This window comes from Lepisosteus platostomus, chromosome 11 (assembly GCF_059453375.1).
Source record: "Lepisosteus platostomus isolate fLepPlt1 chromosome 11, fLepPlt1.hap1, whole genome shotgun sequence".
NCBI classification, from domain to species: domain Eukaryota; kingdom Metazoa; phylum Chordata; class Actinopteri; order Semionotiformes; family Lepisosteidae; genus Lepisosteus; species Lepisosteus platostomus.
This window is the reverse complement of record NC_142621.1, coordinates 20,812,818-20,830,315: the sequence shown is the minus strand read 5'-3', so window position 1 is coordinate 20,830,315 and position 17,498 is coordinate 20,812,818. Positions and strand designations below refer to the sequence as shown.

The 17,498-nt window shown below is 39.7% G+C and overlaps 1 protein-coding gene across 6 annotated transcripts in view; it reads left to right on the top strand.

Annotated features, from left to right (window-relative positions):
• Positions 1-17,498, top strand: part of LOC148652171 (putative oxidoreductase ZK1290.5) — a 77,121-nt gene that overhangs the window by 19,254 nt on the left and 40,369 nt on the right. For all 6 annotated transcript variants that reach the window (XR_015925245.1, XR_015925247.1, XM_088598856.1 and 3 more), the window contains exons 2-3: positions 7,347-7,595; positions 12,254-12,355. Coding sequence is in view for 4 of the 6 variants with exons in the window: in XM_088598856.1 (XP_088454982.1) it covers positions 7,347-7,595; positions 12,254-12,355 (351 nt within the window). In the remaining 2 variants the exon portion in view is untranslated. The remainder of the gene's footprint in view (positions 1-7,346; positions 7,596-12,253; positions 12,356-17,498) is intronic.

Here is a 17,498-nt window from a genome sequence, read left to right as displayed (position 1 = left end):
TCTTGAAGTGAGAACACTATCAAGGCAGTACATTTCCTTAAGCCCTGGAATGAATCTGTTTGCTCATCTCAGGAAGGATTCCAGAACAGGAGTATTTTTCCTATAACGTTTCTGTTTGTGCAGTTGTACAAAAGTGTACATTTTTGGGGTTTTTTTGTTCAACACCCCACTTTAATTTCGAATTATGAAATTGCAAATGGTGTCACTTATAAGAATAAAATAATAAAACGCATGTCTTTTACACATAAACAACTGTTTAAACAGTTTTACACAACTCTTAAATTTTCTGTTCGAGTTTAGAAGAGTTGACGTTGCTAGGCTTTCATCCTTTGATTTCATCCCTAATGACACTGCAAATGTGCCTGTTTGAGGTGGTTTAATAAAAATATTTCTGCTTCCACCATACACTTACCTCTGTGAGGGCAGCACAGTGGTGCAGAGGTTAAAATTGCTGCCTTGCAGTGCTGGGGCCTTGGGTGCAATTCCAGACCTGGGGTGTTGTCTGTGTTTGTATGTTCTCCCTGTGTCTGTATAGGTTTCCTCCAGGTGCTCTGGTTTCCTCCCACAGTCCAAAGACATACTGGTAGGCTAATTGGCTTCTAAGAACACAGCCTCTGGTGTGAGTGTGTAAGTTTGTGTCTGCCTGCACTGTAATGGTCTGGCATCCCATCCAGGTGTACCCTGCCTTGTTCCCATTGCTTTCCATTGTATATCAAAGATAATTGTTGATTGTTTTTTTTTATCACTGGAGGGGCCTGGGTACAGGGGTCTTTAATGAGCAGAAGAGAGAAGCAACATACTGTATACCAGGATTACTAATCCTACAGGTTTTCCAATCAACTGTGCTGCAGAAATGGATGGTTTACAGCATCAGTAGAACTTTAAATGTGCTGTGTGTATTAAATTACAGCTCTGGAGTGGATTGGATGTGCTGCTGGGGGAGAGAGAGCCTAACATGAAAAGTGCATGTAATTTTACAGAGGTAAACTGAACAGCTATCAAAACAGGACTGAAAGCTTAGTCTAGAATACAATAGTCTAGAATTTGCTTGCTCGCCCCCATTGTGTTCTGTTCATGAAAATAAATAGAGGAGGTTTGGATAATCTTATTTCACCTATCGATAAACAGTATACGATATACAATCACTTTTTCACACAGGACCATGTAGGTTTGGATTTTTTTTCCCTTAATAATAAAAACCATGATGTAAAAACTGCATTTTGTGTTTACTTGTGTTATCTTTGTCTAATATTTCAATTTGTTTGATGATCTGAAACATTTCAGTGTGACAAACATGCAAAAAAATAAGAAATCAGGAAGGGGGCAAACACTTTTTCACACCACTGTAGAAGCTAATTTTTTGCCTCACAAGATGCTCACAAAACATTTCTGAAACTCCTTGCAGAATGTAGACAGTTTAAAAATAGTTCAGCAAATTGTCTTCTCTCTCTGAACACTAGTTATGTTAGCAAAGATTTCATCATGAGATAGAAAGGCTTAATATTTGTTTTAATTTCACAGCTAAACCTCTGCCCTCGTGAGTAGCTCATATACAGTCTTGGAAGATGCCCAGTTTACTGCCTATGCAGTTACTAATCCAAACATTATTTATTAATGAAATTTAATTTTCATTAAATTAGTTAAGTTGAAATTGTTACCATTCTTAAAATCTTTTTAGCCTGCCTAATCAGCATTCCTGATGCTCTGTAGGAGTCATTGCTGCATGTACCCCTCGTGTCTGGACATCACCCTAAGCCATAATAATTACAGCTGTGCTGGGGGAGCCACTGGTGCTTTCCTGGCCAGTTTGAGTGAAAAAGATAATTTGAGTTTGGGTTGTGTATGCTTTTGTCTTCACCATGAGAAGAGGAAAATGGTTCCAATGAGTGTAGAAGGCAATGCATTTGCTTTCACATGTTAACTGCCTTTGGGCTTCCTGTCATGATGTGGTGCTTTCTTGCTTCCTTCACATGCTTCCTTATAAATGATTTCACTATAAATGCTGCCTCATGCAAACTTCTGCATCTGAACTTTACAGACGGCAATCTCTCGTTTTTGCTTTTGGCTGAAGAACATGGTGTTTTTGCAGAGGAGGGCGTGAGCTGGTCTACTGAGTTCTGTGCTTATTCCTTCCTTGACTTCATCTCCATTTATGATTTTGGAACCTCCTGGAACTCCTGGAGATTGGTGGCTTAGGCTCTGTAGGTCTCAACTGCCTCAGAACATGAAACCACTCACATCCTCAGCAGAGGCCTGAGTGGATCAGCCCCCCAGTAATTATACTTCAGCAGACTCTTGGGGAGAGTTACTGACTTGTCCTGTTGAGCACCTTGGAGAGGGGCCCTTGATGAAGTGCATTTGAGACTTCCAATTAGAGTCAGGTATATAAACAGTATCATTCCAATCGGCTCATTTGGGAAGAGTAACTAAAATGAAAGCTACTGGGAAGGATCCTGTTATCTTTATCCATCTGATGAATTAAATTGATATTTTCCTTCTCCAGACAGTTTTCTCCCACGGTTACTCCTTATTGGTTACTGTTGCGAAGCAGACTGCTCTGGAAATGTTTTTTTCTCACTATTTAATAGTTCTCCAGAGTCAAAGAAATTCCTGATCTTAAAATAGTGGAGAACACGATAACATTAATGGGTATTAGGAAATGAGAAACTCATTAATGTTTTTCCATGGAGAGCCCCAGTGCAGTCAGCAGCTACACCCTCTTGAAGTAGGATCTCGCCACATCTCAGGTGTTCAGCATGACTGGGGCTGTCAGTGTTTTGATAAAGGACATCAGAGGCAAAATCATGTTGCTGCTGAAGGAGTGTTGAACTGTAGCTACTGCATTTCACTTGGGACTACCCAAATATGGTGACAGGAAATGATGTGTTGTAAGAGGTGCTTTGATTGATTTTCTTGAGGTCATAACAGATACCATGGCCATGCTCACAAGACCAGGGGTGCTAGCCATGGTGTCTTGGCCAAATTCTACTCTGGGCCTCCCTAGAACCCCCTCGGTTGAGGTGAATTAATTTCTCACGACCTATGGGATCAGATTGACAGTTGTGTGTCATTCAGCAAGGGTTGCCCTTTAGTGAAAAAAAGAGAAGTGTTGTTTGTAAGTGAATAGTTTCCTGCACCTATTCCTTCTGGATGAAACATACTGTATATATATAAAGTATAAAGTATATACAGCATGGAAACAATTCATAACTTTTTAATTGTTAAATCTGATCAAGGTCTCAAACATCACCTATGAGGTATCATTTGAGTATAATAAATGATAGCAAGAGGAAAAAGGAGAGAGCACAACACTATGATCACTGATAGTGTTTCTAATTGATGTTGAATGTTTCCATTGTTGAAATAATGTCTAACTGGGTCCAAAATAGACAGATGATTTGCCTACTAACATAAAAGAAAAATATGCCAAAACTGAACGTATTGCTACCCCTTTGACCACTTCAGGAGAGTTCTCTTCTCTCTGGCATAAGCTCATTGCTTTCATTTTCACCCAGTCTCTTTAAAGCCCCTTTTCACCATCTGTGCCTCCATCTCCTGTTTCAAAATTCAGCAGTGTTTTACTGTCATTTCCCAGCAAGGGCTGCATCGACGTTCAGCTCATTTGAAGAAAATAGAGGTTTCTGTACTGGTACATGTCAGTGAAGTCTTGCTCCTTTGGAATTTTTAATCGTATCCAGAGATATAAATATAACAAAAAGTCTAAAAGTGATTTTGGATCATGTATTTGATTTTTGTGCACAGATGCTGAATTTCTTCATATTTATGCATAAAACTGAATTTTCCCAAAAAATGAGTGGTCATACGCATTTTCAAAATTTGCATAAGAGCTAAAATTGTGAGCTTGTTCCTGTTAAGTTAAGTATACATTTTTCATATTAAACATTTGCTTTTTGCAAATAAGCAGATCCAGATAAAACTTAGCTATTGATATGATATTAGTGTAGTCCTTGTCCCATACATACTGTACCATATACTGTATACTGTTTAGTGCATGAAGATGCTGATGTTTCAGTTAGCTTTTTCTTAAGGCTGTTTCCATATATACAGTGGTATTATCCCTTCCATTCATTGTCGCTCTCCATACTTGACAGTTTTCAGTAACACTTTTGTCAGATTCTGATGAATGTAGTGCCAGAATGACCAGCAGAGTAGAGAGTTCATTAGAATTAACACCAGCAGTTCATAATGGCTTTCATTCCCAGCCTGGGCATGAAGTGACTGTCCTATGTGAAGACCCTGGGTGATGAAGAAGATTTAGATTTTTAAAACATACAGTGTTACATAATCCAAAATTTCACTGTTTTTAAAAAACGTTATATTTCTTATATACTTTCTTGGGGAGGGTCATACCTCTTGCTTTTCCCTGTCCTTTTTGGGACTTTAAACAATCAGGTGCTGGTTTTGAAAGAGACATCAAGGGATTTTGGTGTTCAGAGGGACTGCAACAATGCCATGAAAGAGTTTATGTCCTAGCTGTGAGGGATGCAATCTGTATAGTACCTGTCAATGTTAGCGTACAAATAAAATAATGTAAAATCTTTCTTAGCATGATTTGGATTATAAATTGCATTAGATTTGTATTATATATAGTTACACTGATGGTATATAATGATACCAGTTACATGTCTGTCATGTGAGGATAGATTAAAATGACTGAAACCTTTTTTGTACTGCATAAAAAGAAACTACCTATCCACTTTGTTGAAGCTGATACTCCGGTATCTTTTCAGAAATAGCTAGAAGGGCTCCTCAGATCAATTAGCAGCAAATATAAAATCTGAGGGAGGCTTCAAAATGGAGACCATAACCAAAGGCCCCAATGGAACTTGAGGACAGAGAGCAGAAGGGGCTGTGAACATGAGGAACTAACTATAGAGGAACAGTTGCCCTGTTTCAGGGGGAATCCTGATGTGGTTAAATTTCTCATATTCAAAAATCAAAAATAGCCGAGCACCCTCCTCTGTTCTGAAAGCTTTGTGATTTATGTAACCTGTTTACTAAAGATCAGAAGAAAAGCATACACCATGCAAATGGTTTTCCTCTTTTAGCAACACGCTACAGAGGCTACTCCTCAGCAGACATGCAGAACAGTGTGACTTTCCCTTTCTTTTCTTCTCTGTATTCATAGTAAAATTCATTAGGTATGCAAAGCCCATGTATTCACGTCCATGAGTGCTGAATGAATTCCTTTCATGCTGTAATTGGAGATGTCTATGTAACCACAGAAGCAGGAGAAGAACTGAGGGCCTCCCTTTCTTTGGTGCCTCTGAGTGCTCATTAGAAGTTAGAGGCTTACTCTGAGAATCCCTTTGCTGTTATATAATGTGTTGCATAAACAACCAAGCATTGGGAAGTTGAGGCTGGCTGCAAAATAAATTCTATATTGGGTAGAACGTTTTTGGTAATGTGTTTTTTTCTCATTTTCTGTTTCTGCATTTAGTGGCTGCTCATCTCCAGGGGACACTTATTTACATGAAAATTATCAACTGAAATAATATAGAACAGAGTCCCAGGATTATACATATTATATTTTAGTACTTGAACATATCTCTGTAAAGTTTGTAAACAGGCATTTCTGAAAATGTGGGATTATATGCTATTTCTGCAGCTGTGATTTGTTTTTAATTTGAGCATCCATGAAGAGCTTTGAAGAGAACTTGAATTGGTCCAGTTAAGCTTGTGAGGTCTGGTGAGCGCTACACTGGAAAGATCTCCTCTCACTGACCTCTTCTCCCACTTTGTTTCTTTCATAATTGTTTTGAAATATCGAACCTGGATTCTCCATAGGCAGAGACAGGAAAAGCTATAGTTGTCTCCCATTCTCTCCTTAGTAGGAATGAAAGAAAGAGATTAATTCTCAAGAACTGTTGAGGAATGGTTGCTACGAGCAGCACTGTGTGAATCAGTAAACACGGCTTCGTGTAAATAGAGGCAAGGTTCTGCCTACATAATAAAAATAGGTGTGCTTCTTCTTGTTTTTGTATTAAACAGCAGAGCTGTGTGCTCTTTGATGTGATATTTCCTGCAGTAAAGAATGACAATCAGCAAGTTGGAGGAGTATTGCTGATAACAGACTTGTTTTTGAGTTGTTTTTAACAAACCCATTAAAGACACTTGTCCGAGCTCTGCGATCTCGAGGTGGGGATCTCTCGGCAACACAGCCCCCCTTGTGGCCTCTTGCATGCTTTCAGGTTTGGAGGGCTGCCTGTGACATGTTAAAATATGAGTAGCTTATAAACAAGTTGATCAACAAAAAATAACTGATGATTCTAAATGGAGAAAAAAGAAAATAACGTTTCTTACACAATATTCAAAAGCCGGTAGATCCTGAAGGCAGAAGAACAGATATGTACTTAAACTGCCAACTGAAGCACTCTTTTTGCGGTCAGTTAAGGTTAAGGCTAAGTCTAGGCCAGGAATGAGTCCTGGGCTGGAAACATGACTTTAATCACACCATGGTGACTTTCACAAGCAGAAAAAATGCATGAAACAGTTACAGTCTAGAGAACCTACAGCAGTAGTTTGTCATCATTGAAGGAATGAGAAAGGAGAGGACAGGCCACAGGAATCATCCATTAGTTGTGCAGTGTCCAGGGTTTGGTGTAAAATTTGAAACACAACCCAGTGGATTTCCATTTGCTTCTAAGTCTTCACATTCTTAAGCTTTGAGAAGGAAGTCAGCACTGACCCCACTATTGGCTTTGTCCACCAAGGCCTGCCCAGATCTGGCCTGAATTTGCACTGAAGAGCATTCCTGTCTAAGAATGCTAGTCAGTGTCCATGTTGCTTTACTATTACCATGAATCACTGGTCCCATGAGTGCCACCCAGCCTTCTACCTACTCTATTGGTCATCTGTACTTTGGGATAGAAACCTCAAATCATTTCTACTTTGCACTGCAGTAATGGGAGCAGAACACAACATTTGCGATGTTATCTGCTGCATTAATTAAAACAGCAGGTCAACCAGACCCACTGCTTTTTCTCTACAAATTTCTGCTGGGTGCGTAAATGTTCAAGCAGTGTCCTTGGTGAACAGCAGGCAGTTCTCTGTCTCTGAGGCATTGTTATGCTGCTCATTAAATCCACTTGTTTTACTTTCCAGTGATAATGTCCATAGAATATTGCCGTTGTGTTTGACAGATGCTTTTATCTAAGCTGACTTAGAGAATTTCACCAGTTTTTAACTTATTACCAGTAAAAAAGCTAAAGAATGAACAGGTTATGTTGCAGACGCTTATAATCTCCCAATTACAGTGTTACAGCATTCTTGAAGATCTGATCCTATTTTTTGTTTGCTTGGGGGGTACGCTTTGTGTCCTTTAGGAACATCGCATCACGGCGGCTATTCACACAGAGCTGTGGTGTACGCACTGCAGGAATGTGGGATTCGCCACATCGACACGGCAAAGCGGTACGGCTGTGAGTCCCAGCTGGCAGAGGCGATCCAGGAGAGTGGGGTGCAGCGAGAGGACCTCTGGCTCACCACCAAACTGTGGCCCGGTGACTACGGCTACCAGACTGCCAAGCAAGCCTGCCTGGACTCCTGCAGGAGGCTGGGGGTGGAGTACCTAGGTAAGTACACATTCTCTCTCATCTCTGTCATCTCCTGCTCAGATTGTGTCTTTAGCCATTGATGTCCACTACATGCAGCTCCTGTGATTGCAGTCCAGGATCCCAGCACCTTTCACTGAGGGTTTTATAAGGAAGTTTAATAAGGAAGAGGCAACTCCAACAGGCCAGTTTAATGTCCAGTTTCAAATGTGCCATTAACAGCGCTGCCATTGCAGTTGAAAAATGCCCTGGAAGACACACCCACAGAGTGCAGGACTGTCATGCTTCTCCTCATGTGAAACAAGGCTTGTCTTTTGAGTGCATGATTGCGTCATGTGTCGCTCTAGAAGGGAGAGCGACCCCTCCTGTTGTGTAATTATTACTTCTAGCAGCATCCTGATTCCTCTTGGATGTCTCCCTTTCAGATGCAACCTTGATGAACTTCATAAAGCTGACCGGGCTTCAGGGTGTTGCATACCTGAAGCTGAAAAATGTCTTAAAGGGCTTGGTGATTGAGCCCTTGTTTGGCATTAATTCTAACATATTGTTATACAGAGGGAGATAGTCTGTCTGGCGTCAGACTCCGTCAAGCTGGCCACCTCCTGCCCCTCACAACAAAGCAAGGAAGTGGCAAACACCTGTCACTTTTCTTGCAGCAGGGCTCTGATTAGTTTTGCTTGAAATGTCTTGTGCCCTGAACACATTTCTTGGGAGGAAGGGGAACAAAACCTCACTATTAAGTTATATCCTGTAGTTGTTCTTTAAGGAAAAGAAGTGTGCTGAGTCTCACTGTGAACTGCTCTGAAAGAACGCACTTTGATACTGGAAAATGTCCATCACTGCCTGCTCTTCATTCCTCAAATTTTCTAGTTTTCTCTTCCATCAATACATGTGTTCAGCACATTTATGCTGATTGCTGCTTCCTTTTCATTTGCTACTGCATGACACCGTTGTTTCTCTTTCTTATGTACGATGCAAGATCATTACTATTATTACTACAATTCCAGCAATGAGGTGCTTGTAGTCCAGAAGATGTAATGTGGACTGCTAATGTGTCTACTTGTAGGCCTCCTGCCTCACCACTATGAGGTTTCAGTTCTGCGATTTGCTTCATGGCAAAATTAAAAATTGAGGCAAAAAAACAGAATCCACCAAGTGTATGTGGCTCATTTTAAGCCTTAAATAAATGGAATAAATGAGGAAAAAGTAAAAATTGCAGATTTGAAATCTGAGAATCTAAAAGATGGAGTAATCAGATTAACAACAAGTGAAATCCTGTCTATAATGTAGCCTTTGCTACAGAATTAAGTTGTATTAACTCTGTTATGTTTGTCTCACAGCATCTGTAGCTATAATTACAGGAGCCTTTTAGAAGATTCAGAAAATGCTGGTCTGATAATATTCACGTTACAAGCAAGTGCAATATTAACTTAAAAAAAAACATGAAGTCACTGTAAATTAGATGTAACAATGTCTCAAAGGCCAGGATGAGAGGTTAGGAACAAGGATAAATTCGGCAGCAGACATTCTCACAAAAGGCTGGGTGTCATTGTGAAAACAATCTTTTTTCCAGGACTCTGTCAGTGCAAAACTGGAGAGTTTTTTTGTGAAACCACAACCGTGTGTGCTGAAGGAGCATGTGTAGTAAAGCTTCCGGTCTTTATGGGAGTCACTTTCAGCTGTGCGGGCCTTTGTCATTGTTCTGAGATGTGATTTTTTCATGAGATAAGGAACATGTTGAAAAAATAAAATTCCAGCTCACAATGGAGCTTAAAAACAAAAAAAGGTCCCATTATTGCTCTTGTGTCAATCAATTCCTGCGCTACGTAAACAATGTCTTCTTTTTAAGGCATAAATCAGAGCACTAAAGGTCGCCAGGACTGCGGCTAGTCTTTACAGGAAAGAGAGGGGCCAGCTGTTGGGTGCAGATAACCTGGCAGGCTGCTCTCCTGCCGTGGAGATGACTGGTGCATGTACAGCCTGCATAGAGCAGTGATGGGAGTCTGCTTTGGCATGACTCCAGCTGTGGCTACCAGAAGTGCCTTTTTACAGCAGAGCATTGTGTCACATGTGTGTTCCTGTTTTTCTCATGTGTGTCCTGTTGCCTGTGTGTAGTGCAGCTCCCTTGCTGTTGCTGCTTGAAGCATTTTTCCCAGGGTACTATAGACAGTCAGGTCCTGCCCTCGGGGATCTGTGATAGCTCTTGGAATATGCACGGGGATGTTTTTATAAATCACAGGGACAGAAATTGAGCACAGCATTCCATATAAGGCCATAGTAGTACATTGTTCAATGTAAACATAACATTCCGTGCTTTTAACAATATTATACATCCTAACATCATGTTTACTTTTTTATTGCTTCTCAACATTGTCAAGAACATGTACTTGATGTGCCGCCATGAACACCTGTGATGTTAGTCAAGAAATGTAGTCAGTCACTTGCAGGTGAGACCTGCTATCTGGTGCAGAAGGACAGGTCTGGGGAGCACACTGCTCTCCTCTTGCATGTTGTGCTTGGCTCAGCCCAATCCCAGGAATTTTACTGTGCAGAGTTCTGCCCCAGAAGGAAGTGTTTTTTATTTTAAAAACGTCTTTCTTCAATAAATAGCTGTGAAGGCAAATTAACCTCTAATGTGCTACAAGCCAGATCCCTCCCTCCTGGGACCTCTATCAGAACTGCTTAAAGTAATTGAAATAATCTGAAACAGCTGTAATAAACCTATACATTTTGTGCCCAAGGATGTGTAGACCAAAAAAAAACAGAGTTGAGGAGTTTTAGTCCTAATTTATAATAGGACACTATGTACTGATGTAATAATAATACCAAATGCCAAAAAAGGAAATGCTAAGTAACAGATGACAAAATATTTTTGTCCTTTATTTAACCAGATGAGTTAACTGACAACACATTCTCATTTATACTGACAATATTCACTATTTACTGGAGTAATGTGAGCGAAGTACTTGAAGGACTCACGAGCACAACTGCAGCATGTTATCCAGGATCCAACAGCACCTCCTTCCAGGTCAGTCCTAACCTCCACTGCTGTTCTGCACATTAGAATAAAGTAATAAAGTAAGTCAATAAAAACGGCTTGCGCAGGCTTTGCATGGTGGGAGCAGGCACCGAGGCACAGCCAACACAGTAACTAACAGGCTCAGCTGGATGAGTCTGGGCAAATCTCGGAATAAAAAACACAGTCGATGAAGAAAGCAAGGAACTACAGTATTGTTAATTTAAAGTCATGTATAAAAACAAAACTTTAAACCTTCAATAAAATAATTTTAAAAAGCAGTCTAAAATTAATAATCAGCTAAAAACCTAAGTAAGTATTAAAAATGTAATGTTACTCATGATGCTTTAAAATAAATGGCAATTAATAGGCTGAAGGTAGTGAAATGACTGTAGATAGTTGTTCAGTCCAGATGAGTCTTGGGATTCACAACTCACATTTCACATAGTTTGGGAACACGTGCCGTGTAAATCATGAACTACCTGTGCATGTGTGTGATATTGTACCTTCATGTGTTGCTTTTGATTCATTAGGGACTTTTCCTCAAACGCAAGAAAATATAATGCAACACCCTCCAATGCAAAACCCCTTCTCCCACCCCCTTTAATCCCCTTTACCTTTCTCCCTAAGGACCCCTAGAATACAGTCAGACAGCTACAAGAGAACCCCTGTGCAAGCTGACATTGTCAGCAGCAACACGCCAAGTCTCCACTGTCTTCCCACCAGCACTGTGACTCCCAGCAGCGGAAAGATCCCTATAGATAAGAATAAGGTAGAATAAGATCCAGGGATGGCAGAAGAGGGAATGCAGAGGTTCTTTGTGTTATTCACCTTTTTACCATAGACCCTACTATAACATGGGGCCTTGTGAAACTCTTTGAAAAAGAGGTCCGTTGATTGATAGACTGGCTCCCAGGAAATGTACAGTACAGAGTGTGACAAACCAGGGTTCAGTAAGTCGTAACAGGATCTATAAACTAGGAAGACAGATGCGCCAACACGGCGGTAAGTTATAAACCAGTGTGGTTTGTTAAAAGTGCGTAGAAATATAACCCCACCATAACGAAAATAAAAGATAAACTCCTTATGAGCTGCTAACTAGACTTCAGCAAGGCCCTCTATCAATATTGCCAAGCAGCTATGGTTCTTATCACCTCCTCAAACAACTCTCACTGAGTCAGACTTCAGAACTCTGATTTCAGAGATTTCTCATTTCACAGTTCCTCAGGAACACAGTTGCTTGGACAGTAGCTTTCTATTCCCTCTGGGTAGTTTGCACACAGAAGATCTGTCTTCTGTCTCAAAACAGCAAATTCAAAACCAGTCCAGGAAGCCTCTGCTTCCTGCTTTTTAAACTGTTACTGGACCAGTTGTCTTGCAGGTACTGGTCAAGTAACTGAGGGCCGCAGCTCACTCCCCACAGCTTTATGGGGGTTCCAACAGTTATCTCTATTTTGACTGAATTTACTTCCTTCTTACAAGAGGAAGAAAACTATTGGGGCATCCAGCTGAAAAATACTAGTCTATAAAAAGGGTCTGCTCAAGTCTGAAAAGAACAGCAGAGCATAATGCCATCATACCGGTTAGTGTAAATTCCAAATGGGATGCAAAAAATCAGGGAGAGAAGGTATAGATGTGTAATAATGTGTAAATTCTCTTCCAGACCTATACTTGATGCACTGGCCTGACTGCATGTCTCCTGGGAGATCCAACAGGGAGGTGCGGGCAGAGACGTGGAGGGCACTGGAGGAGTTGCACGACAAAGGTACACAAGTCCGACTCTGATAGCAGGGCAGCCTGAGCAGCCTGAGCTCCACTGAGAAACTCGTCAAGTGTGCTAGCTCAATTCAAAATCAAGCAATAGCTGCACCTCTTCCTTATTTAGTTCATGTATGTAGCTGTGTCTGCCTGCATATGGGCTGCAAAGGAACAAGTAAAGGTTTATTCCATGCTGAAAAGAGAAGAAAAGAAACACAACGTTTCGGCTGTGGACCCTTCTTCGGGTCCAAGAAGGCTGAGTTTTTTTTCACAATTCCTTATGTTACAAACTCAAATAGAAATACATACAGTATATTCTTTGTATGGAATTTTTTGTCACTAGTGTACACAAATTACTCTACAATGTCAAACCAAACAAGTTCTAAATACAGACATATAAGACAGATAAGAATCTGTAATTGCTGTAAAAAATGCTTCGACAAGGTACTGACTCAGGAGGGTGAATTCTCGAATAAACAAGATGTTTCAATTTTTCATTTTTCTTAAAAAATGTTTACACTTAAATATTTTGTCCATTTAAATGTTGCATATGTTGTGTGGATCAAAGGGGAAAAATCATATCAATGCATTATAACCTCTGTTCTTAATACAATGGTATTTGCGGTCGTGCAGGTTAGGTGAATACTTTTTAGAAAACACTGCTTGCCAGTTCTACTCATGAGTAAACAGCCTCTAGAAATCCAGGTGATTATGCGTCGCTGTTTTGTTTATTATTACCACAGGATCAGATGGCCTCCGTTTCAGGGATTTCAATTAGCATTCCATGCGAACAGTAGAGATCGCAACATGAAGCTGCCTTCCATCAACTATCTTCTCCACATATGAAAATGGATAGCTACAAAAGGCACTTTCTTTAAAAATAAATATATGTTATTCCCATAAGATTTTAATGTATAGCAAATTTTACTCTCACTTGTCGTGATCACAATGTATTGCTACCAAGTCTCTGGCTGGATAGTGTGCTGGAGAACTCTGTTGTATTAGCCAACCAACTGTGTTTAGTTTCTATGCACATGCCACTGCTTCTGTAGAATTTAGAAAAGAAAATGATGGTATTTTATTATTTTAAACCGCTGTGAGAAAAGAGAATCTTCGAGGCACAAAGTACAATTTTTAGAAGTCTGCTGTTGTTTAACTTAACTGATCAAATGATGTACCATCAAAATAACAGCGCTATCTAATCCATCCTTCTATTTTGTCTGGGAAGAGTTATTGAAGCAGAATGTCCCAGAAAACAGACTCACAATCTGGCTCTTTCATGTGCGTTTCTTGATGTTTCGTCCTGATTTTATGTAAGTTTGCAGTCACTCCATTGTTGTCCCTTTATTGGATTTTGAAACAGCTTAGAATGCTTTTTGTTTTCAGTAGTTATTTTCCTGCTAGGTCAGGTTTTTGTAATATTCTTTTGTTGTCAGTGACCTATAATCCTTACCAGGGATGTGCAGAGCGGGGTGGCTACAGTGTCTCAAGCCCCTGCCCCTTTGCCCTCATTGGCCAAAAGTCCAACCAATTTCATTTTTTTTTCGCCACTTGATGATTCCGGTTCTGTATTTAGTACAGAATTTAGTATTTAGTATTTGTAAACTGTATTTAGTATCTCCCGTTAGGAAAAAAAAAATCTTGGACCTAATTGATCTAATCCAAGCACAAGTTCCTGACTCCTGTTCATTGTAAAAAGCAGCGATAAGCAATGTAGGCTACTACACCTGTGGAGGTCGTGTTAAACATTTTTGAACAGTGAGAAGATACACAGATTTTTCAAAAGGACTGTACAAAAGTAACACACCAAGGGTGTCGTATTGAGAACTTTGTATTTAAGAAAGACTATTTTCATTCATCTATTCTAAGTCTGCAAACCGTCAAACTCACCACGTTATTGTCTGCATGGCTACTTAGCTAGCTAGATTTGAGATTTCCTTAAGAAAATGTATTTAACTGAGTAGTCAAGCCAGTCTTTTTGTATTTGATATAAATAGTTAACATGCATATGTTAGAGCACACCTTCAGAAAAAAGAAGAAAAAAAGAGAGAGAGAATTTAGAGAGGCAGGTAAATGAAGTTTATCGCTTCATAACTGGGTCACAACTAGCTGCAGACGAACAGGTAAATGATCATCTGCTGCTAGTAATAGTTTCAACATTTAGTAGTGTAAATTAAGCAGTTTCAAGAGATATCCAGTACATAATAATAATAGAGATATATTGCTTTATAAGTGGGCAAAATTAAAGAGATGGAAACAGAAAGATGAGAAAAGGAATTACTAAAGGAATAAGTAGAGACAGACAGAAAAAGGAAGAGATAGGGACAGAAATATATCTTGTCTGTTAATCAAACATAATGAGCAATTATGGACAACCATTTTTTTGCCAAAGTAGTGAATATTATAATGCCTCTGAAGTCACATCCAAACTTCCTGTAAATTAAAAAAAAAACACAGAAATACAAGCGAACACTAATTTGTGTCCAGGATACTCTAACAAATCCTGTCCCGAAAAGTGCCCCTTCTCCCCTTTTGAGCCACTGACCACCAAAAGGCCTCTGCACACCTCTGACCGTTACACTGATGTTGCTACCTCAACAACTACCACCTAAGCTGCCAAATATTCTTTTGTTTTGGAAAGACTTCCATGTAAACATTTCCTTGTTTAAAGGCACTTTTGCTGCTGTTTGTGTATCTGGAATTTCTGAAAATATACTGTTTTTTTAACAAAAAACAGTCACTGAGTCCTACTCAGTGACTGGCTTGAATATTGGAAAATTCTTAATTGACTTGGAAACGTTGTTACCTTGCAAGTTTTTAGAAACTGCCATCTAAATATTTAAAACATTTTTGTTTTTGGAAAACCAAACCATCTTTAAGCTGCTGAGAACACTGCACTTTAAATGCATATTTTCTGGAGAAACAATCACTAAAACTGCTACAAATAACTAAATCCAAACACATTCTGTATAATGACTTATTTTTTTCCTCTGTCAAACACAGCTATCTTGAGCCATTTGATTTTTTCTGCCATCCTGTGCTTGACTTCAGTGCTATAGATATGTTGATACATATTGTATAATGTCACAGCTCAATTTTTGTATTTCCCTTTTTGTTTGGCTTCCTGCAGCTAAAAGAAGCTTCAGAAGCTTCTTCTTGTTCAAAACTGCAAGAGAGCCACTGGTACAGACATTTGGTGTCTGTGCTTGGCTAAGGAGTCAATGATGTGAATCTGCCATCAGTGGGATTATGACTGAATGCCTCTAAATTAGAATCCCCCCTAAAAGGTAGAAAGACACTACTGTCTTATACCACACATCCTCAACATATTATACCATTTCTACATTCCTAACACTGGTTACCTGCAGCTTGTCATATTGACTTTAAAATGGCTTTTCATGATCAAGGTCGTTTACAGGGCCTATGGCAGATAACAGACTATAAGGGTAAGGAAGTAGCTCTTCATGATGACCCAGAGCTCCTAGACAAATTGAATGAGCTCTATAGTAGATTTTAATTATGCCAAAAGTGCCGAGCTGCAGGCAGAATTGCTTGTCAAAATCTCAGCGTAGAGCTTTGGGTTTTGTTGAGGTTAACCCAGGAAAACAGGTGCAGGAACAAAAAGGCTGTTTAAGATGTTCAGGTAGGCTGGTTGTCAGATACAGGGCTGCCCGGAGGATCAAGCAAGTGGGCTGACAGCTGCAGGGCTGCCCGGGTCTTCAGACAGAAAGGCTGCTTGGGGTTTCGAGGAGACAAGAGGACTGATGGCTTAATCAGTGCTTCGGCAGGGATCTGAGTGGAAGGGATGGACACAGAGCTCAACAAATATCAGAGTGCTGATTAAGTCGTGAATCAAACCTTTACGTGTGCTTAATTGGTGAATTTATTAGATGATTTGCCTAATTGGGAACTAATACCTCTGTGAAGGACTGGTTTTTGGTACTGAGTATGCTTCCTTGAAAGGGATCCACCTGTACATCTAAGGAACCCGTAGGGGTTCAGCAAGCCAGCAGTAACAGATCACCAAAACACGCACTTCCAAAGTGAATGATATGCAGGCTCAGGACTACAATGTGTGGCTCTGAGGTTGGAATGCATCACAGTCACATAATGGAGAGGGAAGATACCTGTAAGATACCTGGAAGTTTCTTGGATTTCACAGTCTCCTCTTCTGTGAAATGAGAGGCCGATGTACACCAGATAGTGAAAAAGACTATTTCCTCAGAAAGCTCATAAACTTCTGCAACTCAGGAAGGCAAAGTCCATATTTACAGGGCAACAACTAAGATTGTGTTAACTCTTTTTTTATTATGGTCTAGAAACTTAGCACTTCAAGAGAGAAAACGGCAGAATAGAGTGGTCCACACAGTTTCTAAAATAACCATCTGTTGGTTTCATGTACACAACACTTTTAAATTGGAAAACTGAAGATTGTCAATGACCACTCCCATTCAGCTTAGATGGGATAGACTCTAGAACAGAGTGGTTCCAGCAGAGTACCTATCCTGAGACTGTTCATTGTTTTAACTCAACAGTTTTATAAAAATGTGTTGGTACTTCTGCACTAGGACTTTATATTATTCCGGACAACTAGGGTAGTATTCTATGTAGGGTGGATTTCTATCCATGTTTATGTGGCATTGTATTGCAATTTGTTAATGTTGTGTGTGTGCTTCGTTCTCTTTTCCATTTCTGTCTTTTTGTATCTCAGTTATTTTGAGAGCACCACAAGAAATTCCTAACCAACACCAAATGTGTTGGTTAGCTAAAAAAGTTGACTTGTCTTTATCAGTGGGTACCAGGTTTTGGTATTAAGTTGCTTTCAAACAAACAGGCAAGCTGATGTGCATGGTTTCTATTGGTTTACAACCATTCTTTTGTTCATAGTGATACACTCTTGGTTTCATTTCAGAATTTCACAAAATAGGCTACTTACTGTTTTCCTGATTACAAAGATGTCTTTAACAAGTCACAAAAGACACAACATAGCCATACAGTATATCTATTATCCATTACCTTATGCAGGTGGCCAACGTTTTTAATTTTTCATACTTTTTGTAAATATAACCTAAAAGGGTCAAGAGGTTTGCTTGGATAAATTGTCTGGAAATAAAGAAGTAAATCTTGAGAATTGTAATTACAAATCTTGA